General features: G+C 52.5%; 1 protein-coding gene across 1 annotated transcript in view; it reads left to right on the forward strand.

Moving 5' to 3' along the window:
- PLXDC1 (plexin domain containing 1) overlaps positions 1 to 14,314 on the forward strand; it is a gene marked incomplete at its 5' end in the record, with an annotated part of 14,543 nt that extends 229 nt beyond the window's left edge. Inside the window, 11 exons of the mRNA XM_009887093.1 lie at positions 269 to 342; positions 687 to 809; positions 1,177 to 1,295; positions 1,495 to 1,594; positions 3,583 to 3,678; positions 5,884 to 5,965; positions 8,966 to 9,026; positions 9,932 to 10,067; positions 11,683 to 11,718; positions 12,874 to 13,034; positions 14,195 to 14,314. Coding sequence (XP_009885395.1) covers positions 269 to 342; positions 687 to 809; positions 1,177 to 1,295; positions 1,495 to 1,594; positions 3,583 to 3,678; positions 5,884 to 5,965; positions 8,966 to 9,026; positions 9,932 to 10,067; positions 11,683 to 11,718; positions 12,874 to 13,034; positions 14,195 to 14,314 — 1,108 coding nt within the window. The remainder of the gene's footprint in view (positions 1 to 268; positions 343 to 686; positions 810 to 1,176; positions 1,296 to 1,494; positions 1,595 to 3,582; positions 3,679 to 5,883; positions 5,966 to 8,965; positions 9,027 to 9,931; positions 10,068 to 11,682; positions 11,719 to 12,873; positions 13,035 to 14,194) is intronic.
- Positions 14,315 to 18,438: the final 4,124 nt, after the last annotated feature.

An 18,438-nucleotide genomic window follows, 5' to 3' on the forward strand; every position in this document is an offset into this window, starting at 1 on the left:
CCCCCCCCCCGCCCTGGTGCCAGCCGGTGGAGACTGTGGCTCGGAAAGGGTTTGGTCTCCTCCAGGGCTGGTCCTGCTGGGCAGAATGGGATGAGCCGTGGGGACCAGGCACCCGCAGGACCCCTGTTCCCATCCCTCTCCCACCCCTCCATGCACCTTGCTCCAAGCCAGGGCAGCGCGGGTGCCGGTGGGCACGGAGCCGTCCCCCCGCACGCCTGGCAGGCGTTTTACTGAGGGCTGAGCGCGGCTCTCACCCCATCTCCCTCCTGCAGAGAATCGTCCTCTCCTTTGACTTCCCCTTCTACGGCCACCTCCTGCGGCAGGTCACGATAGCGACGGGCGGTGAGTCGGGATGGGACGGGGTGTCCGTGCTCAGTCGGCGTTCCCGTGGCGGGAGGGCTTGGATGTGGCTCTGGTGGTGCCTCTAACCTCATCCCATGTCCCAGAGCCCGCGGAGCTCGGACGGAGAAGGGGATGGAGCCCTTCTGGCTTTGTCCCTCCACCCCAAGTCTAACCCCGTCCCTGCTGCTGCTGCTCAGGGAGTTGGATGCTGCAGGTGCCTCAGTTCCTGCAGCGGTTGAGGGATTGCGGGGGGGGTCCCACAGGCTTGGAGGAAAGCCAGGAGTGGATGCTGAGGGTAAAAAAAGGGACGGGTGAGGCAGGGACAGGGTGCTCTGCTCGCTCAGGGTTTATCTTCATGGGGGACGTCATCCACCGGATGCTGACGGCCACGCAGTACGTCGCACCCCTCATGGCCAACTTCAACCCCAGCTACTCCCACAACTCCACCGTCCAGTACTTGGACAATGGTGAGCGCTGCTCCGGCCGGTCCCCACGTGAGCTGTGGTGCTGCCGTACGTGCAGAGCTGCAGGCAGCCCTGCTGCCCGCTCCTTCCTCCCAAAACTGGGCAAAGCTCAGCTCTCCGGAGCACACAGAGGGGCCGGAGCTGGGTGAGGGTCTGCGGAAGGGGACCTCAGGGCGCAGGGGCTGTTCAGCGCCCAGGGGGGCTGTGGGATGTTTGGAGGGGCTTGTTCGTGGCTCTGCTCAGAGTGATGCACTGGAGGTTGGGGGATGAAGTGACTTGGAGCTTCACCGGCAGAAGAGGACCGGACAGGCTGTTGAGATGTGGGGTGGTGAGAGATGAAGGGACTGATCCACTCCGGTCTCTCCTCCAGGGACTGTTTTTGTGGTGCAGTGGGACAAGGTCTATCTTCAGGGGAAGGAGGACATGGGCAGCTTCACCTTCCAGGCGGCCCTGCACAGCACCGGGAGAATCGTCTTTGGGTACAAGGAGGTGAGGGAGGTTTCTGCTGGGGGAGGACGCGGCAGGAGGGTCCCTGCGGGGGATCCCTTTGGGTCTGGGAGGAGCTTTGTTGTTACAACCGTTCACATGCTGAGTCTGGGCATTCCCAGTGCCACTGGAGACCTCTGCGGCAGCACCGGGCGCCCGGGGCAGGGCTCGGGTCCATCACACCCTCTCTCCCTGGCTGCAGATCCCCGTGCCGGTCCTACAGATCAGTGCCACCCAGCACCCCGTGAAAGCTGGCCTCTCCGATGCCTTCATGATCCTCAACCCATCTCCCGATGTGCCTGGTGAGTCGCTGCGCTTGAGGACCCGGGGGGAGGCGGCTGCTGGGGCAGGGAAGCTGCTGATCCCGCAGGGATGCCGAGGCTCCCCGGCACCGCGGCTGGGAGATGGGGAAGGAGAGATGAGACGTCCTTGTCTCTGGGCACTTCAAGACATGAGGATGTGCTGCGTGGATTCATGATGGGGAACACAGGAGGGCGAGGAGGCGTGTGGGGCTCAGCTGCATGGATGCTCCTCATGTCCCACATCTCCAGGCGCATCTCTCTTGGGGCGCATCTCTCTTGGGGCACATCTCTCTTGGGCCTCATCTCTCATGGGCTGCATCTCTCATGGGGTGCATCCCTCTCGGGGCGCATCTCTCCATGGCCAAGGCCATCGTGCAGCCCTGTGCTCTGGGTGGCCCCGCGGGTCAGGGTAGTTCCAGCCCACGAACGCTGTGTGCTTTGGCGACGTGCTGCAGGCAAAGGGCTTCGTGTGTCTCGCCCAGAGCGCGCAGACTCGCAGTGAGCAGCCAAGCGAACGCTTCCCTGATTTCCAGCTGATGAGGAGGAGGGGAAGAACAGTTGCAAACGAGACGGCAGATGGACGAGAGGCTTAGGGGGGTGCTCAGTGCCCCATTCCTATAGGTGTGGGGGTTCAGGGGAGCCCACAAGACGCACCGCTGCTGCTTCGGACTGTCCTTGAATGTGTGGTATGGCACGGGCGCTGCATGGCTGCTGCGGGCAGGGCTGGGATCCGTACCCGTGTCGGCAGGATGTGGGGACAGCTACATATGTGTCCACACGCTTATTCGGCACGTGCCGTGAGCTGCACGGTGGGGTGAGCTCACCGAAAAGGTTCTTCCAGCCTCTCCCGTCCCCTCTTGTCACGGGGAGCCCAACCCTGCGCCTGCCTCCCCGCGCTGCACCCGGCGCGCTTGCTTTTCCTTGTTATTTATGGAACCTGCCATCTGGCCCTCATTTATTACCCGTTTACAACAGTTTGTGTAAAACCTCGGCCAGGCTGGATGGTGCCTCCCCTCGCCGCCCCGCCAGCCTGCCCCGCGCCGCGCTGGTGCCCTCCGTCCCCATGGGCGTGCTGAGCCCTGCCTGCACCTCCTGCCTGCGCCTCCTGCCTGCCCCGGGGTGTGAGGGAAAGCAGGGGGGAGAAGAAACGCAAGAACTGGGTATGAAAAAACCCTAATGAGTTGAAGGAACAAGGCTTGAAGGGAAGGAGAGGAGCGGGCAGGAGGGGAGAGCACATTGTCCTGCTCATCCACTGGTCTCCAAGTGTGGAGCAGAGCAGCGAGGAGCTGTGGCCACGCTGGAAGGAGAAGTTTGATCATCCTCAAAGATAAGTGTGAAGCCAGAGAAGCATCTTGGCTGGTGTCGTCGCTTGAATTAGTGGCAGACGCTGGGAGAAAATCTGGGAGAAGCCTGAATCCAGGATAGCCCCTGGGATGAAGGGGGAAAGAGAAGGAAGCGGGCAAGGCGTGAGGGATGGGGGAAGAAGGAGGCTTTTTTGGGGGGGAAGGCGGCTGTGGAGTGGGAGCCCGGGGAGCGGTGCGGAGCTCCGGGCGAGCGCTGCGCATGGGGGAGGCTCGCAGCCCCGTGAGTCACTGACGAGCAATGTGTTGTGCAGTTCCGTGTTTGTTTAGAGCGGTGCAGGACTGGACCACAGCCATCTCGGGAGCCTCTGGTCGGGGAGAAGGGGGACAGAGAGCTCCAAAGCTCCTCCTAGCAAAACGGGGAAGAGGAGATTTGTGCCCTGACATCCCTCCTCCCTCCCAGCACCTCCTGCGTTGCTTCTCCTGCAGCCTGGCAGCCGCCATACATCGTCCTCTCCCGCAGGAACGACCCTGAGACCTGGGGCCACCTTTGCCTTTCAGCTGGGAGCCGGCAGCAGCCCCACAAGCTTTCCCAAACACACGTGTGGGATAAACCCCTTTGCAGGACGGGGAAGGGCGTGCAGGGTGAGTTTGTGCCCAGTCTAAAGCCAAGGCTCGGTGTTTCAGAGTCCCGCCGTCGGACCATCTATGAATATCATCGCGTGGAGCTGGACACCAGCAAGATCACCAACATGTCAGCCGTGGAGTTCACCCCGCTGCCCAGTAAGTCAGGCGGGTTGGTGTGGTGCCCCGGAGTGGGTTTCCCTCCCGTGGTTTCACCCAGAAACTACAAGAGCCTCCTATTTACAGCCAAAGGGGGAAGGCAAGGCAGGTTCAACGGGTGCTGCCACCCATCACCCCACGGTTGGGATCCTGCTGCGCACCGCAGCCATGGAGGGAGGGTGGGCTACCGGCCAGGGTCCAGCTCGCCCCTGCTCGGGGGCCTCTGGGAGAAGGTCTGTGCATGGCGGTCGCTGAACATCTCGTACGTGCAGCCCTGCCGGGGTTTATCGGCTCAGAATCGCCCTCAGCCAACAGCAAACCCCGTGTGTGTGCCAGCCCGGCTGCTCCGTCGCTGAGCCGGCAGCCCGGGATGCAGCAAAGCTGAGCTGGTGCGGGAGAAGCTGATAAAGGAAGGATCTGCGGGCAGTTACACCGTACCTGCTTTGCTCTTGCTGCTCACCCGTAGATCCCCTCTCGCCCCAGTACTTTGATTCCTTAATCCCTGCCCTGACAGCTCTTCCCACCTCTCCAACCGCTGAAACGCCTTCTCTTTGCTCCGTGAGCCGCAGCTAATTTTGCTGGACGCTGGTTCACTTCAGGTCTGTCTACAAGACGTTTTTCTACGCCTCCACACTCAGAAGAAATTTCTTAAGAATCCTGTTAAATAGATACATTTTTAGTGTTCGGATCCAAGGACACATGCGCACGAGGGAAAGTCGTCATGCAGTCTGTAAATACAGAGCGGAGAGTAAATCTGTCACGAAGATACCAAGGTTATGCATTTAAACGGTCTCCCCAGGGTATTTTATGACAATTTTAACAGCAGGCAGGGTTACTGCAAAGCAGATCATAAATAAGCATTCTGCAATAATTCTATTTTTTCTCCTTAAGACTTGCTATTTCGTTTTCCCCCAGCAGCTAGGGTAGCTGAGAGCGGCATCTTCAGAGGAGCCACAGAGCTCCTGGAGAGACCTAGGCTCCACTTTTTCTTCTGGGGGTTTAATTTTGAGCTTTATTCAGGTCAGAAGTGGATGAACTGGGTTAGCCTCTGCCTCTTCTCCAGAGGTCCTTGCTCGCTCGTTGCCTCCACGTCGCAGGGAGCTTGGGAAAAACTCGGGATGGGCAAGCGGAGGAGATGAGGTCCGGAGGAGGGCAGAAAAGTGTGGGCAGCCCAGGGCTGGGGGAGCTGCAGTAGGGGGGTTTGCCCAAATGCGAGGGGCGGAACAGGGAGCCCGTGGCTGAAGAGGCGATGGAGAGCGTGGGCGAGGGCGGCGGCGTGCTGGTGGGACGGGGTTGTAGGGGGTTGTAGAGAGGTGGGGGCTGAGCTCTTCTCCCTGGTGAAAAGTGACAGGATGAGAGGAAATGGATTCAAGTTCTGTCAGGGGAGGTTTAGATTGGATATTAGGAAACATTTTTTCACCAAAAGGGTTATTAGACATTGGAAGAGGCTGCCCAGGGAGGGGGGAGATTCGCCATCCCTGGAGGTGTTTAAAAAAAGGGCAGATGTGGTACCTGGGGCCATGGTTTAGAGGTGGTTTTGTCAGGGCAGGTTGATGGTTGGACTTGATGATCTTAGAGATCCCTTCCAACCTCAGTGATTCTATGATTCTATGCCGCTGCCTTTCAGGGTCCTGCGCAGCCATGCAGGACGGGAACCACCGGTGTTCTGCCTTCACCACTCGGTGTTTCACAGCACCGCGTCAGCTCTGGGCTCTGTGGCTGAGGGCTCTCAGGGACTCCCGAGGGGCTCGTGAAAACTGCCGGCTGCTTTGGCTTTTCTTGCAGATGAGCCTTCTTGGTCGTCTTTGCTAGACAGGATGACAAGCAACTGATGGTACTCTACAAGCAGCTAATCCTCCCCAGTGCGGAGATGTTCTTGTAGAACTACTCAGTACAGATGTAGCAACAGAGGGTTAAACTGTTTGTATGGCTTCCTTCCTTCTGAGAAACACCCTCTGGACAATTAGAAACGGCGTCAGTCTCAGTTGTGTTTTAATTCCCGGCTAAACAGAACGGGAAGACGTTTACAGGTGGACTGGGAGTCCACTCCTGCTAGGAAGGTCCTGCAGGACCGCTGCGGAGCGCGGTTGGATCTGTCGATGCTCGGGTGGGTTCTACCCTTGCCACCAGCCTTCAGCACGTGCTCCCGCCTGCCCAGGCAGGTGCTGGCGTGTCACTGGTGTGTCTCTCCTCTCTCTTTTACAGCTTGTCTCCAGCACCAGAGCTGTGAAATGTGTGTGACCTCGGAGCTGACCTTCAACTGCAGCTGGTGCCATGTCCTGCAGAGGTAGCTGGGATGAGTTTTCTTCCCACCTCTTCTCTTGCTAATGTTTCTATAGTTGGGAGAGCGAGTGGAGCTCCAGGTCTGATGCCTGTACCAGTCTTGCTGGGTTTTTATTACTATTTCTTTTTTTATTACTTTTTTTGTTGTTCTTTTATTTTTGTTGTTGTCATTGCTTTTCGGTTTGGTGAGGGCGCTGCTCTCGTAGTCTCATGGCCGTGGTTAAGCGGCGGTCTGATCGCCGGTCACAAGCCATCGACAGGAGACGTTTCCCAAGGTTGGGGTTCTTGGTCCTCATGTTTCAGTGCAGCAGCCTGAACAAGTTGAGACCAAAAGCAAGACTCATGTTTTTGTCCGTGAGATTAAACATGGGGGAAACTTGTCCTGACTTAAGCTGGGATATTGGGCAGAAGAGAAGAGCAGGGCAGGGACGGTGGGACACGCTCAAGTCTGAAGGACGGCAGGTCCGTCAGAGAGCCAGGGATGCTCATCAGCCCCTCTCGCTGCAGGGGACGTGCCCTCCTTGGGGACAAGACATGGCAAGGCTGCGGGGGGGCACTTGCTGCTTTTTTTGGGGGTAAACAGAGGATTTGGGGAGCCGGGGCAGTCCCAGCCGTGCAGCAGTCCTGCTCCGTGCTCTTCTTCAGCTCAAGCAGTGCGATACGGAGCATGAGAGAGTTTAATGAGATTTTGCTGAAATATTTAGAGCTAGTGGCAGGGGAGAGGACCCAATAACACAGATCCTCACAGGCGGCACGGGGACAGCCATGCTTGGGAGATGCCCGGCTGTCCCAGGAAGGCATGCTGGCTGGCTGGCCCCTTCCCCAGCACGCCCTGGCTGTGCTCGCAGGGCACCTCCGTGGTCCTTGCTGTAGCCCTGCTCTCGCTACGATCAAGACTTGGAATCGTAGAATCACAGAACAGTTTGGGTTGGAAAGGACTTTTAAAGGCCATCCAGTCCAACCCCCTGCCATAAGCAGGGACATCTCAAACCAGACCAGGTCGCTACGAGCCCCGATTGTAAAAAATGTCTTCTTTATATCTAGTCTAAATCTCCCCTCTTTCAGTTTAAAACTGTTCCCCCTCGTTCTATTGCTCCCCTCCCTGATGCAGAGTCCCTCCCCAGCTCTCCTGGAGCCCCTTCAGGCACTGGAAGGGGCTCTGAGGTCTCCCCTTTTTCGCCTTCTCTTCTCCAGGCTGAACCCCCCCAACTCTCCCAGCCTGTCCTCCCAGCAGAGGGGCTCCAGCCCTCCCAGCATCTCCGTGCCCTCCTCTGGCCCCGCTCCAACAGCTCCGTGTCCTTCTGCTTGTTGGGACCCCCCGAGCTGGAGGCAGCACTGCAGGGGGGTCTCCTCAGAGCAGAGCGCAGCAGAGGGGCACAATCCCCCCTCGCCCTGCTGGCCACGCTGCTGGGGATGCAGCCCGGGATGGGGGTGGCTTCCTGGGCTGCCAGCGCATGTTGCCAGCTCGTGTCCTTTGCACCCTTTCCTTACACGCAGCAGGTTCAGCAAGGTATGAGCCGGGCAGCTGGGACGGGGAAAGATCCTGAGACATCAGCAAAGTGACCCAATAAATCAGCGTTGATTCCCTGCCTTTCAGTGGGCTGCAATACAACCCGAGCCAGGGGAACATCATTTTTCAGTGACAGTTGCTCAGCGGTGGCTTCAGATCAGAGAATATTATGTTCTCGCAGCTGAGAGAGATGCGTGAAACCAGATGTGGCTTTGGTAGCGAAACCAAGCCCAGGATGCAGTGGCTTAGGCTGGATCTTGTTTGGGCTGAAACCCCAGGGTTCAAGACTTCGTCATTCTGCTTATTCCAAATTCACGGTGTTTGCAAACCCAGTCTTCCACAATCCAAGTCGTTGTTGCTGATGTTTGCTCTTACCACTTATATTATGGTGTCTTCTTGATGTGTTGGCTAAATTCCATGCTTCCTGCAGCCGTAACTGCATATTGGCGGCTCCGTCCAGCAGAGCTTAGGTTACAAGTGGAAAGTACAAATGGCAAGCGGGGTGGAAATTGCAAGCTAGAGCAAGCCTGCCGCTACCTTGTTGGCTTTCAACCGGGTTGGTTTTGCAAAACCGACGTGATCTTTCCCAGGGAGGTTGGTAGAGTGGCTTCCAGGCTTTGAACTCGCATCCCGAGTCCAGCTCAGTGATTTAACCCGGGTCCTCTTAGCTCTCTTCTGGGCAGCGGAGTTTGTATTTTTGCTTTTGCTGAGCCCGTGATTGTTACAGGAACTGTACTTTAAGCAAAGATCTCAGCAACTCAGCAGGACCTAAAGTTCTTTGTGGCTTCTCCTCTTTTACTGGTTGGTAATTGGGTAAATCAGTGCTTGTATGAGCTGAACCCCTGATTCATATTCTGGTATCCCCAGAGACTTTCCAAAGGTCAGAGTGCTATTTCGTTACCTCTGTTTCTGTAGAGATTTCTCTAGCTGGTGTTCTCCTGATGCCGTTTATAATTTCTTTAATGTGTTTTTCCTGCGCAGATGTTGCTGGAAAAAAAACAAACCCTTGTGGAGATCATGGCCTTGCCCTGGCACAGAGTCCAGGGAATGGAAATTCAAACTCAGTCTATATATTTTTCCTATTTCTCTGCTTCTCCGTTTCCCTTGGAGGAGCAGTGTTGACCCTTTTCCTCCTCTGTGAAGAGGAACATTTGGGTCCTTCCAGCACAGCTGTACTGGAAACCCCATGTCTTTGGAGACCAACTTGTATATAATCTTTCCAGTCCTCAGATACTTGTTTGTCCAAGTATCTGTATACAGCGCCCGTTGGGGCAGCATTTGGGACCTTGAGGCAGCTGAGAGCTGTAGGTGCCCCTGCTCTGGCAGGGGCTTGGACTCAATGATCTCCAGAGGGCCCTTCCAACCCTGACCAGTCTGTGGTTCTGTGAGAAATCATTAACGCTGCCACCCACGCAGAGCGGGCGAACGAGCGTTATGGTTGCTGTGTCTCTCAGGAATTCATCTGCCACAGGTCAATACTGCTCTTCTCCGCAGGTGTTCCAGCGGCTTTGACCGGTACCGTGAGGAGTGGCTGTCCTACGGCTGTGGCCAGAAGGTGAGACTGAGAGAAGAACCACTTCTCTTAGGTCCTCTGCTGGGGAAGGTGTGGACTACAGGAGAAACAGTTCAAAAAATTCATGCTCAGCTCCACTTGGCCCATGCTGTTCTGGAACAGGCTGAGTGTCCCTTCAGATCTCCTTTCCCATCACGTCAGGACCCCTGATCCAATTAACAGAGGCTGTCTGTAGTGGGATGGTTAAAAGGTGGTCCATCTAATGCAGCATTATCTGTCTGTGCCTCGCTGGTGTCTTCCTTCTGCACTGGATGGTCAGTAAAGATGCAGAGACCTCCGTAAGTTACCAAATGGTGCAATTTGAGAACACTGGGATATTTTTTTCTTCACCTTCTGAAGCATGACTCTTACTCACTCTCAAGCATGAAGAAATTAGCCCTTGTGATTTTTTATTTTTTTTTTTTGTCCTTGTTAGCACAATTATCTCCACATTGCATGAACTAGTTTCTTTGTCTCAGAAAGATCAGCTCTAACGAAACATCTGGTTCTGCTTGGGGTTTTTTGTTGGTTTTTTTTTTTTTCCCCACTGAAAACTCAGCTTTGTTCCTTGTTAACCAAGAGGGTTGAGCGAGGGAAAAGGAGGTCATAGGACCTATGTAAGGTCATCCAGCGATGCAAGAAGGTCAGACTGTAGGACCTCGCCAGATCATTGTCATTTGTCCTACTTAAGCAGTTCCCAAACTTTTCCTTCTCTTCTCCAACCTCCAGGTCACCTCCCCACATACTTCTTCTGGCATTTCTGGACCGTGTCCCCTGCTTCCCCTCCAGGGTTTGAACCCCGAGGGCTCGGCAGCCCTGAGCCTGGGAAGCAGAGTCCTCACCGCTGGCTCGCTGGCACCATTGCTGGAAGAACCAGGAAAAGTGGCTGTTCTTCATTCTCTTTCCAGTCAGATGAGAAGACCTGCGAGGATTTAGCAGAAGGCGACCACTATTCGGCACCTCCTCACAGCTCTTTCTCGCCGCTGGACGAGGATGTCACCACCTCCACGTCCTCACTCTTCATTGACAGCCTCACCACAGAAGGTAGGGGCGGGCAGGGTGAGCGGCTGTGGCGGGGACACCCCATCCTCCATGCTTATTCCTGGAGATGTCTTTCACTCTGATGCCTCCTAAAGCCAATTCATGGCCAAATAACTACACTAACAAACCCAGCTCTGAGGCGCAGGGCAGGGGTGGGAACAGGAGGCGGTGGGAAGGAGGACGGGCAGCCTACGGGGTGAGACTGGGAGTGATGCGGCAAGGGGAGATGGGAAACCCTGCGGTGGGAAGAGTTTCACAGATGCATAGCAGCCGTCTTACGCATTTGCGAAGGTCAACAAACAACTCGTCCCTGGTGGCCGGACCCCGCGGCATCATGACAGAGGTTAATACTGTATAGAGGGGCTCATGCTTTTAATGTGCCCGGTCCGGCTGGTGACTCCAGGCTGGCAGCGCTCGCAGACGGGCAGTAGCACAGCACAGGCTTGTGACTGTCCTCTGCCTGGGAACGGAGCTCCTTCCAGCACAGGAAAGCTCCACACAAGGACCCGAGTTTCCCTCGAGACACCCACATTCTACAGCTTGATAATCCTATTAACACAGGGCTGGCTCCTCAGATCCTAGCGGCAGGTATCACTTCAATTTTGCTGCTTAATAGTCCCTAACGCAAACTGCTAATTAGAATAAATAGAAAGGAACATTAGTAATTGTCCTTCAGCAATGGGAAGGAGTCGGGGGGGAGGACGGCAGCGCCTGGCTGGCAGCGTTGACTTTGAAAGGAGCAATTAAAGGAAGGGGGAGTGTAACACCACCACTGAGATTATTTTCCAACTCATCGCCAGTTCTTGGAAAAAGCACAAGAGGCTTTTCTGTGACATAGTCAAGCATGAAGTTAATTTGTAATCTTGGAAGGGAACAAACAGCCAGCTGCATCAGGCAGCGAACTTTATCTGGAGAAGCCCAGCAAAGGAACAAGCCCAGCAAAGGAGGGGACCCGCCCCTCCGCGTCCTCCCCAGCCGGCCCCGCTTGCTGGCTCTGCTCACGACAACGGTTGTGAACGTGGCCGACTCGCTGGCCATGTCTCGGCAGACCTGGAAGCCAAACAGGCAGAATTCTGGCCCGGGACTTCAGCTAATTCTGGCCTGGGATTTCAGCTGGACCCACGAGGGTGGTGAGCATCAAGACGTAAAGCCTTGTATGATACACCTTGGTGCTTCCAGACTCAGAGGAAGAACGGAATTGGGGTTTGGGCCCCCATGCAAGACAGCTGCAGCGTAACACCCCAGTGATTTATTCGGGGTGTATTGGCAGCATATTGCTGCCAACGCCATAGTCTGAACACAGACACCCACCAGGGCTGCAGCCCCATCCTGCGTTGGCTTACTGTTCTGCTTTGTGCACAGAGCGTATTTAAAGACTGGTTCCCTCAGATGTTCGTGCTCCACGTCCCACCTTTGTGAAGGAAGACAATAAACCGTAAGCCACGTGCTTCCACCAAACTCAGAGGTTTAAAACCGTCACTGACCACGTAAACGCTCTGTTAGAGGTGTGTTGTGCCAGCGGCCCCATTGCAGAGGGATGAAAGTGGGTGGGAAGTGTGCAGAATATCAGAAAAGGCTCCTAACTTTATTTTTTGGCCTTTTTGTTTTCTTCTTTTAGATGACACAAAGCTCAATCAGTATGCAGGAAGCGAAGGTAAGCCCTTAATCTTCTCTCCGCCTGCTCACATTCGTTCCAAGTGAAAACATGTTAGGCTGAAATCAAATGCACCGGGGAGTTGCGATCAGTCAGCGGGTGGACAGGTGAAACTGCGACTGGAGGATGCAATCAGGATAAGAGTCCAATTGTCCTTACCCTGATTAAAACCATTTCAGGTAGAGAAAAGCGAGTCGGGACCAATCTGGTTTACCCTGCTGCTGTTTGTCCGCTTTCCCCACTTAGTCCTGCTGCGCAAACTAAGAGGATGTGTTTTTTCTTTCCATGTAATTCCCTTTTTTTTTTGCAGTTTTTGCATAAAGACACAAAGTCCTTTTTTTTTTTTTCTTTTCAATTTCCCCAGCTGTGCCAAAGAACACTGTAAAATCCAAATTTAAAGTATGTCCTTAGCCCAGCTCGGCCTTTTTCATCTCTGTTCCCGTGAATCCTTTCTCAGTCCGAGCCTGCTCGGCAGCCCCACGGGCAGGGAACTGAACTGTGATGCTCCCATTAATTCCAGAGTACAGGAAGGAGCGGAGCCCTCTTCGCTCCATGTCAGGTTCACAAGAACTGTGGTCGTATGCAAACCATGAGCCCATCCCTCTTACCTGAGAGCAGCTCAGGGAAGTTAAACTGGCTAAACTGGGTGCAGGATCGGTTCCTTTGAAGTGCACCATCTTCCCAGTTTCAGCCAAATCTCTCCTCAAATGGCTGGTAACGTCCCTGTTAATACATGCCGCATCCACCCTCCGTAGCTCTCTGCAATTGCATATTCATAGCGGAGGACCGAGGGCAAGCTGGAGGGCTGGGGGTGAGATGCGCTGAGGACCCCACTCAGCATATGGCTAATGGCTTTCTGTCAGCGTGAGCTGCCGATATATAAAGAATATGGATTGGCGAGGGTGGGGGAGTTACTGCATGGTGGTGGTTTAATCTCCTTTCAGCCCAGCTACTGCCATCATCTGAATGGGATGCCAAGCTCGGGCAGCAGCTCTCTGGTGCGTCTTCCCCTCTTGTCGAGCCTGCCGGTAGCAGGCTGCGTTGCTCAGTCGTACGTGTGGAGCTCGGGAAGGTCTTGCCTTGCTTTTCTTGTCTGGCCTTTCTTCTACCGAGGTCTCAGCACAGTTCAAGCCTCAACCAAAGCCTTTTTTGCAGGTATGGGGAGCAGCCTTCCTTCCAAGAAAGCAGGCGCCCCGATTCACACAGGTACTATCGTGGGCATCGTTCTGGCTGTGGTGCTCATTGCCGGTATTATCCTCGCTGGAATCTACATCAACAGCCACCCCACTTCCAACGCTGCCCTGTTCTTCATCGAGGTGAGCGGAGAACTTCATCCCTGGCCGGTTTTCTCTTCCTGGGCTATCATCACAAATCCTAATCTTCTAGAGAAGAGCAGGGAGCAAAGAGCAGAGGAGAGAGGTTCTTTGACTGAGTTCATAGAGAGTTTCTTTTCATGGTCCTACAGTCACAGCTGATCTCCCAACCTCCAGTTGAAGATGTTTTAAACTTAGGCTCTCTCCCTCCCACGCTGTTTTATTTTGCTCCCTTTCACATGCTCCCTGTCACACGTTGCCTTTTTTCCCCTGTGCGACGTTAGAGACTCTCCCACCTGCTTGCACGAGCAGTCGACACGCAGCCTGGTCGGAGGGCTCAGTTGGAGCTGTGACATAATTGCAATCGCTGCTTTTTGAATTGCCCAGCTGGATTTTGTTGACTAAAATTGTCAGGCTTTACTGATAGATGTCACGCCATCAGCTACTGGGTAAGCAGTGGTGTGAATGCTCTAAATGGAAGATTTTAATTCTCGGAAAGATAGGGGGTCCAACAATCTCCATCTGCTGCGAAAAGGCAGAAGACCGCTTGGTGCAGGATCCCGAGGCAGTCAGAAGTGGGCTGAATCCTGGCACAGGAGCTGCTGCGGAGGGAGTGAGCAGCACTTCGCCCTCAGCCTTTCCTCATCACTCGCTGGCTTTTCCTAGAGCCCTTGTCTTTCCTCCAGCTGCCCTGTCTGAAGAGACAGGCTTCAGGGAATTGACCTTCACGCCCTCTGCCAGTTTAGTATCTGAGCGCTCGGCGATGTTTGATGCATTTATCTACGCCCGGCTGAGGAGGGGCATCGCAGTTGTCCCTGTTTTGCAGATGGAAAGGGGACACAGAGCTGACGTGTACGTGGTCGCACGGGAAGCCCGTGGCCATCCGTGGCTGCACAGGCCAGCCTTGTTCTGAGGCTGATGTGAGATTTCACTTAAACTTTCCATTTCCTCCCCACTCCTCATTTTAACCTTATTAGGTGGGTCAGCCCAGTGAGATCGATGCATTGTAATGAACTCTTTTAAGCATGAACCAATTTTTTAAAACCTATTTTCATTAACAAAAAGTCAAACTTTCACAAAGACAGCACTGTATTTGTTTCAGGCCCAAGTCTCCAATTTCCCTGCAGGCATAGCTTCTGATGGGTCTTTGTTTCTGTCCACAGCGAAGGCCACATCACTGGCCTGCCATGAAATTCCGAAATCACACCAACCATGCAACGTACTCAGAGGTGGAGCCGGCCAGCCAGGAGAAGGAGGGCTTTGTCGAAGCAGAGCAGTGCTGAGCGCTTCTCCCCCTGCGTCTCGAACCTCTCATGTCCCAAGTGTTGGAGTCTTCTGTTATTCTATCGCAAAGTCTTTCCCCTCTTGGAAAAGAAACAGCAAGGAGAGGAAAAAGACCCAATGGAGCATTTGAAAAGAATGAGTCAGGGTGACGGGAGGCTGGGCCTCACCTGGATTCCGCAGGGGACAGCAGAGCCTGCAGCGGCGGCAGGCAGTTGTGACGCTGGACTCTGCCGGCAGCCTGGCACTGAAGCCCTGGATGTGGTGGAAGAAAAAAGCACAGTCAAAGTTTTGGATTGGCATGGGTTTTTTTGTTTTGTGGTTGGGTTTTTCCCCCCGCTGTGTGTGGCTGACCTCGTCCCTTCTCCACCGGGAGTCTTAACAGGGGCAGCAAAGTGGGGGCAAATCTCAGTACAGGCGAAAATACGCAGTTGCCTCAAGCAGCAGGCTCTTGAGGACAGCAAAACGGTTGATTTTTGCTGCACGCTGGCTCTCCCTGCACTAGGGAAAGTCGGGCTGGCTGCCTCTTCTCTCCAGGGAGAGGCTGGGCGGCTGGGGATGGGTGCTGTTGGTGGCCCAGGAGAGGCAAGGTTGGCTCTCCAGGGCTCACCTCCCCTCTCCTGTCCCCTCTTCCCCACCTCTGTCCCTTTCTCCACTCTCCCCTTCGCCTCCTTTTGGGTCAGGCAACATTTAATTTCGTCTTCACGGCCGCAAAGCCTTGTGCCCTTGTCTTTTCATCCTGCAGTTGGTCTTCTACCACCCATGGCTTCAACTCCCTGCCCTCCTCTCCCTTCAAAGCAGCAGCTTCCACCCCCTGCTCCAGAGAAAGGGAAACCTCATCTATTTTAAGGGCAAAACCCTGCAGAGGATTCACCTTCAGGATGTTTGCGAGCCAATGGCTCTGATGCACTTTTTGGCATCTAATTACTATGACCCTTACCCCAAAGGAGACAGAGTGTGAAAAAAAATTTTAGATTCCTTTAAAATACATCCTTGGGCCACAGCCACTAATCCAGCAGGAACAGAGTGGGTTTCGATGGAAGAGGAGGGGGACAGAGCACAAGCGCAAGCAGTGTCCTCCCCGGGCAAAATCCTTAAGTAAATCTGAGCTTATTCATGGGCGTTTCACATAAATAAGGAGTGAAGGCATACATGCCTTGATACCATTGAAAATCTAAAAATCGCCTTGTTAACATCATCGTTTTAGAGCCTACTCAAGTCAGTGGAATTTTTTCTATTTTTATTATTATGTCTGCGATAGGCCCCTGGTCTGGATTTGTACGTATATCATCATTCTGGAATCTGACCCTAATTAAGGGCTTCGACACTAGACCTCTCAGGGTTATCTACTCCTTCTGTGCAATCAAAATTCAAGACTGATCTGCAGAAATACGCTACCCTACTGCCACAGACACCAGCTGCAGGATTGGGCCCTAAAGCTTGTATTAAAAAAAAAAGAAGAGAGAGAGTCCAAAGTCCAGGGTAAAGTTTTATTTCCCCCACTAAAAAAGATGTTGGTTGTGTGGGGCTTTTTTTTTTTTTTTTTTTAATTTTCTCTTGATCCTCAGTTATTTATTCTGATAATCATGTTTCGTGCATATTTTATCCACTGGCTGGTTCAGCTGTCACTGGTGGTGATTACTGCCAAAGGCAGGGTCTGTCTAATTAATGTTTTCCTTCTCATCTGCTGAATTTATATAGCCATTAAAGATAAATATGGATGCTTTGTGGCATTTAGACCCCAGATTATACTTTCTCATACATAGCCACTAGGGAGACTTTGCTGCATCTTATTATGGCATAAAGGCACCAAAATGCTCAAACGGGGTAAGTCAGACTGAGTCGTGCCAAGTTCTTATGGCCCAGACAGTCTCTCTTAAGATATATTTTGAAGATAAACTTTATTCGCAAATAAAGCTTTCAACTGGAAGGTTGTTTTTTCCCCTGTTTCCCTGAAGTAGAAAGAATTCAAAGGGATGCTGTTATCTAGTTTTTGCCCAGGATCTGATCCCCTTTGAAATGGTTATGAGCTGGTAAGGAATTTTCTCTAGTTTAACTCTTTTTTAAATAATGGCCTTGTTTTTACTGTTTTTCTAAACATGCAATACACAATAACAGCAAGGTTTTGGGCACTCCTCTTCTCCTACAACCCCTAGAAATTCTAGGTAACATCCAACAATTCTGAAATGCTGTGAATTTAAAAGAAAACTAAATAGAGTGCAATTGAGCTGTATAAATCACTGCTGCGTTACTGCAGCCAAGATCTTAGAAGGATTCAGAAGAGGATCAGATACTCAGGTGGAGAACAACAACATCCAAGTGCCGTAGCACAGAAGCAGTTGAGATACATAAAATACCTGTACTTCACGGGAGATGCCAAGTTCTGAGTGCCTGGAGTAAAAAAGGCTTTTTTTTTTCCCCCTTTAAGGAAAGCAACAAAACACATCAGGCTATTCTGTGTCTGTGCAACAGATGTTTGGTCTGCCTTCTACTGAGGAATATGGTCTGGGGTATTGTCAGGTAGAGCGTTAACAGCTCCAATTCATCATCTCTATAAGACGTCATGGTAGAGTAGATGGAGAAGCCCATATACTGCCCATAGTCACGTGCATGCTCTGAGCTGAAGGTCTGGATTCAGCCAGCATCTCCCACTGCCTAGCCAGGAGAAGCGAGGGGCTTAGATGCTGTGTCTCAAGGAGGAGAAAAAAAAAATAAAATAAAATTCTGTCCTACCTTTTGACATGAGGTCTAGCTCTGGACACTTGAAGTTCACACCTGGGAAGTGGGTGAGTCAGCAGGGAGCAATCTTTTTTGAATGTTCTTTGCACGTGGCTTTGTGGTGGAAAAGAAGAGGTTGTCTATTAAATTCCAGAAAGCCCAACAGTAATGTTGCCGATGCCTAGAAGAAAGAGAAGAATGTCTTTACCATCAACACGTACTGCTCTGATTTTGAAGAGAGGAGAAGAGTCTGGGCTCAAGTATAATGCTGGCTGCACCAAGTCAAACACATCAGGATCAACACTCCTCCCTTGTGTAACTCTGACTTCAAGATGCCGGTTAATCTTGGTAGTCTCAAGTGCCGAAGCAAGAACGTGATGATGGCGACTCTGACATAAAAAGAGTTTGATTTTGCTTTTAATCCTGTGGCTTCTCTAGCCACATCCTGAGCTTTTCCCTCTGGATTCTGATGAACCCGGTGTTTGGGCTTGCTTCAAAGCAGACTGCGTAATGTACGTGTATATTGACCTGTATATTTTCTAGCTATAAGTCGGGCTGGGGCTGTTAGCTGTGCTCAGTCCCTTGCTCAGCCGGTTAAAAGAGGATGCGAAACACAAACTACTGCTACAGCTCCTCATTTGGCTTTCCAAGCACCGTGCCCCGGCAGTTGGTGGCAACTGCTGAGCGCGTCGTTCGGGCGTAAGGCAGCTGCCTGTCATCAGGCAGAAAATGACATCACCAATCTGCTCCTTGGCCGCTTGTCTGCGTTCAGCAGTTGGGAAAACAGCACAGGGTTTATCAGAGACCATCGTGAGGTTGGTTCTGCTCCTACAGAAGTTAGGGGCTAACCCTCCCCTTTTTTTACATCAATGGGAGCAGGACCCAGATTTAAAAATATTCTCTTAATAACTAAAGGCCTACTTTCCACATACTTGAATTTACAGCACAGTTGGACTATTTGGGGGGACTAAAGGCACTTTAACTGTCTTTTAATGCAATGTATTTACTATGGATTATCTGCATGGAATACAGTCTTAATATTAAAAAAAAAAATCTTCCTTTTGGACTGCTTTGTTTTCAAAATAAAACATGCAAAGGATTATTGGTCATGTTATGTGAACTTCTAAGCAGGATAGGAACTATTTTCGTCTTGTATTCTTTTAACTGACACTGTAAGAATACAAGGATTTCTTTTTAATGACATCCTTTCCTGTCTTACTAATAACGCATCATATCAGGATGTGTTCCCAGGACATATCTAGCATAAAAACTAACGTAATTGAGGTTTGAATCAAGACTATAATTTTCTTCTAATTTTATTCTGCTCAGTTTACTTAGGGTTTTTTTTTTGCAGGTTTCTCAGCTTGAACAAAGAAGTTTGCTTGGCCTGTTTGACTTTTTGGCAGTA

This window comes from Charadrius vociferus, unplaced genomic scaffold (genome assembly GCF_000708025.1).
Source record: "Charadrius vociferus isolate BGI_N301 unplaced genomic scaffold, ASM70802v2 scaffold816, whole genome shotgun sequence".
Lineage (NCBI taxonomy): Eukaryota > Metazoa > Chordata > Aves > Charadriiformes > Charadriidae > Charadrius > Charadrius vociferus.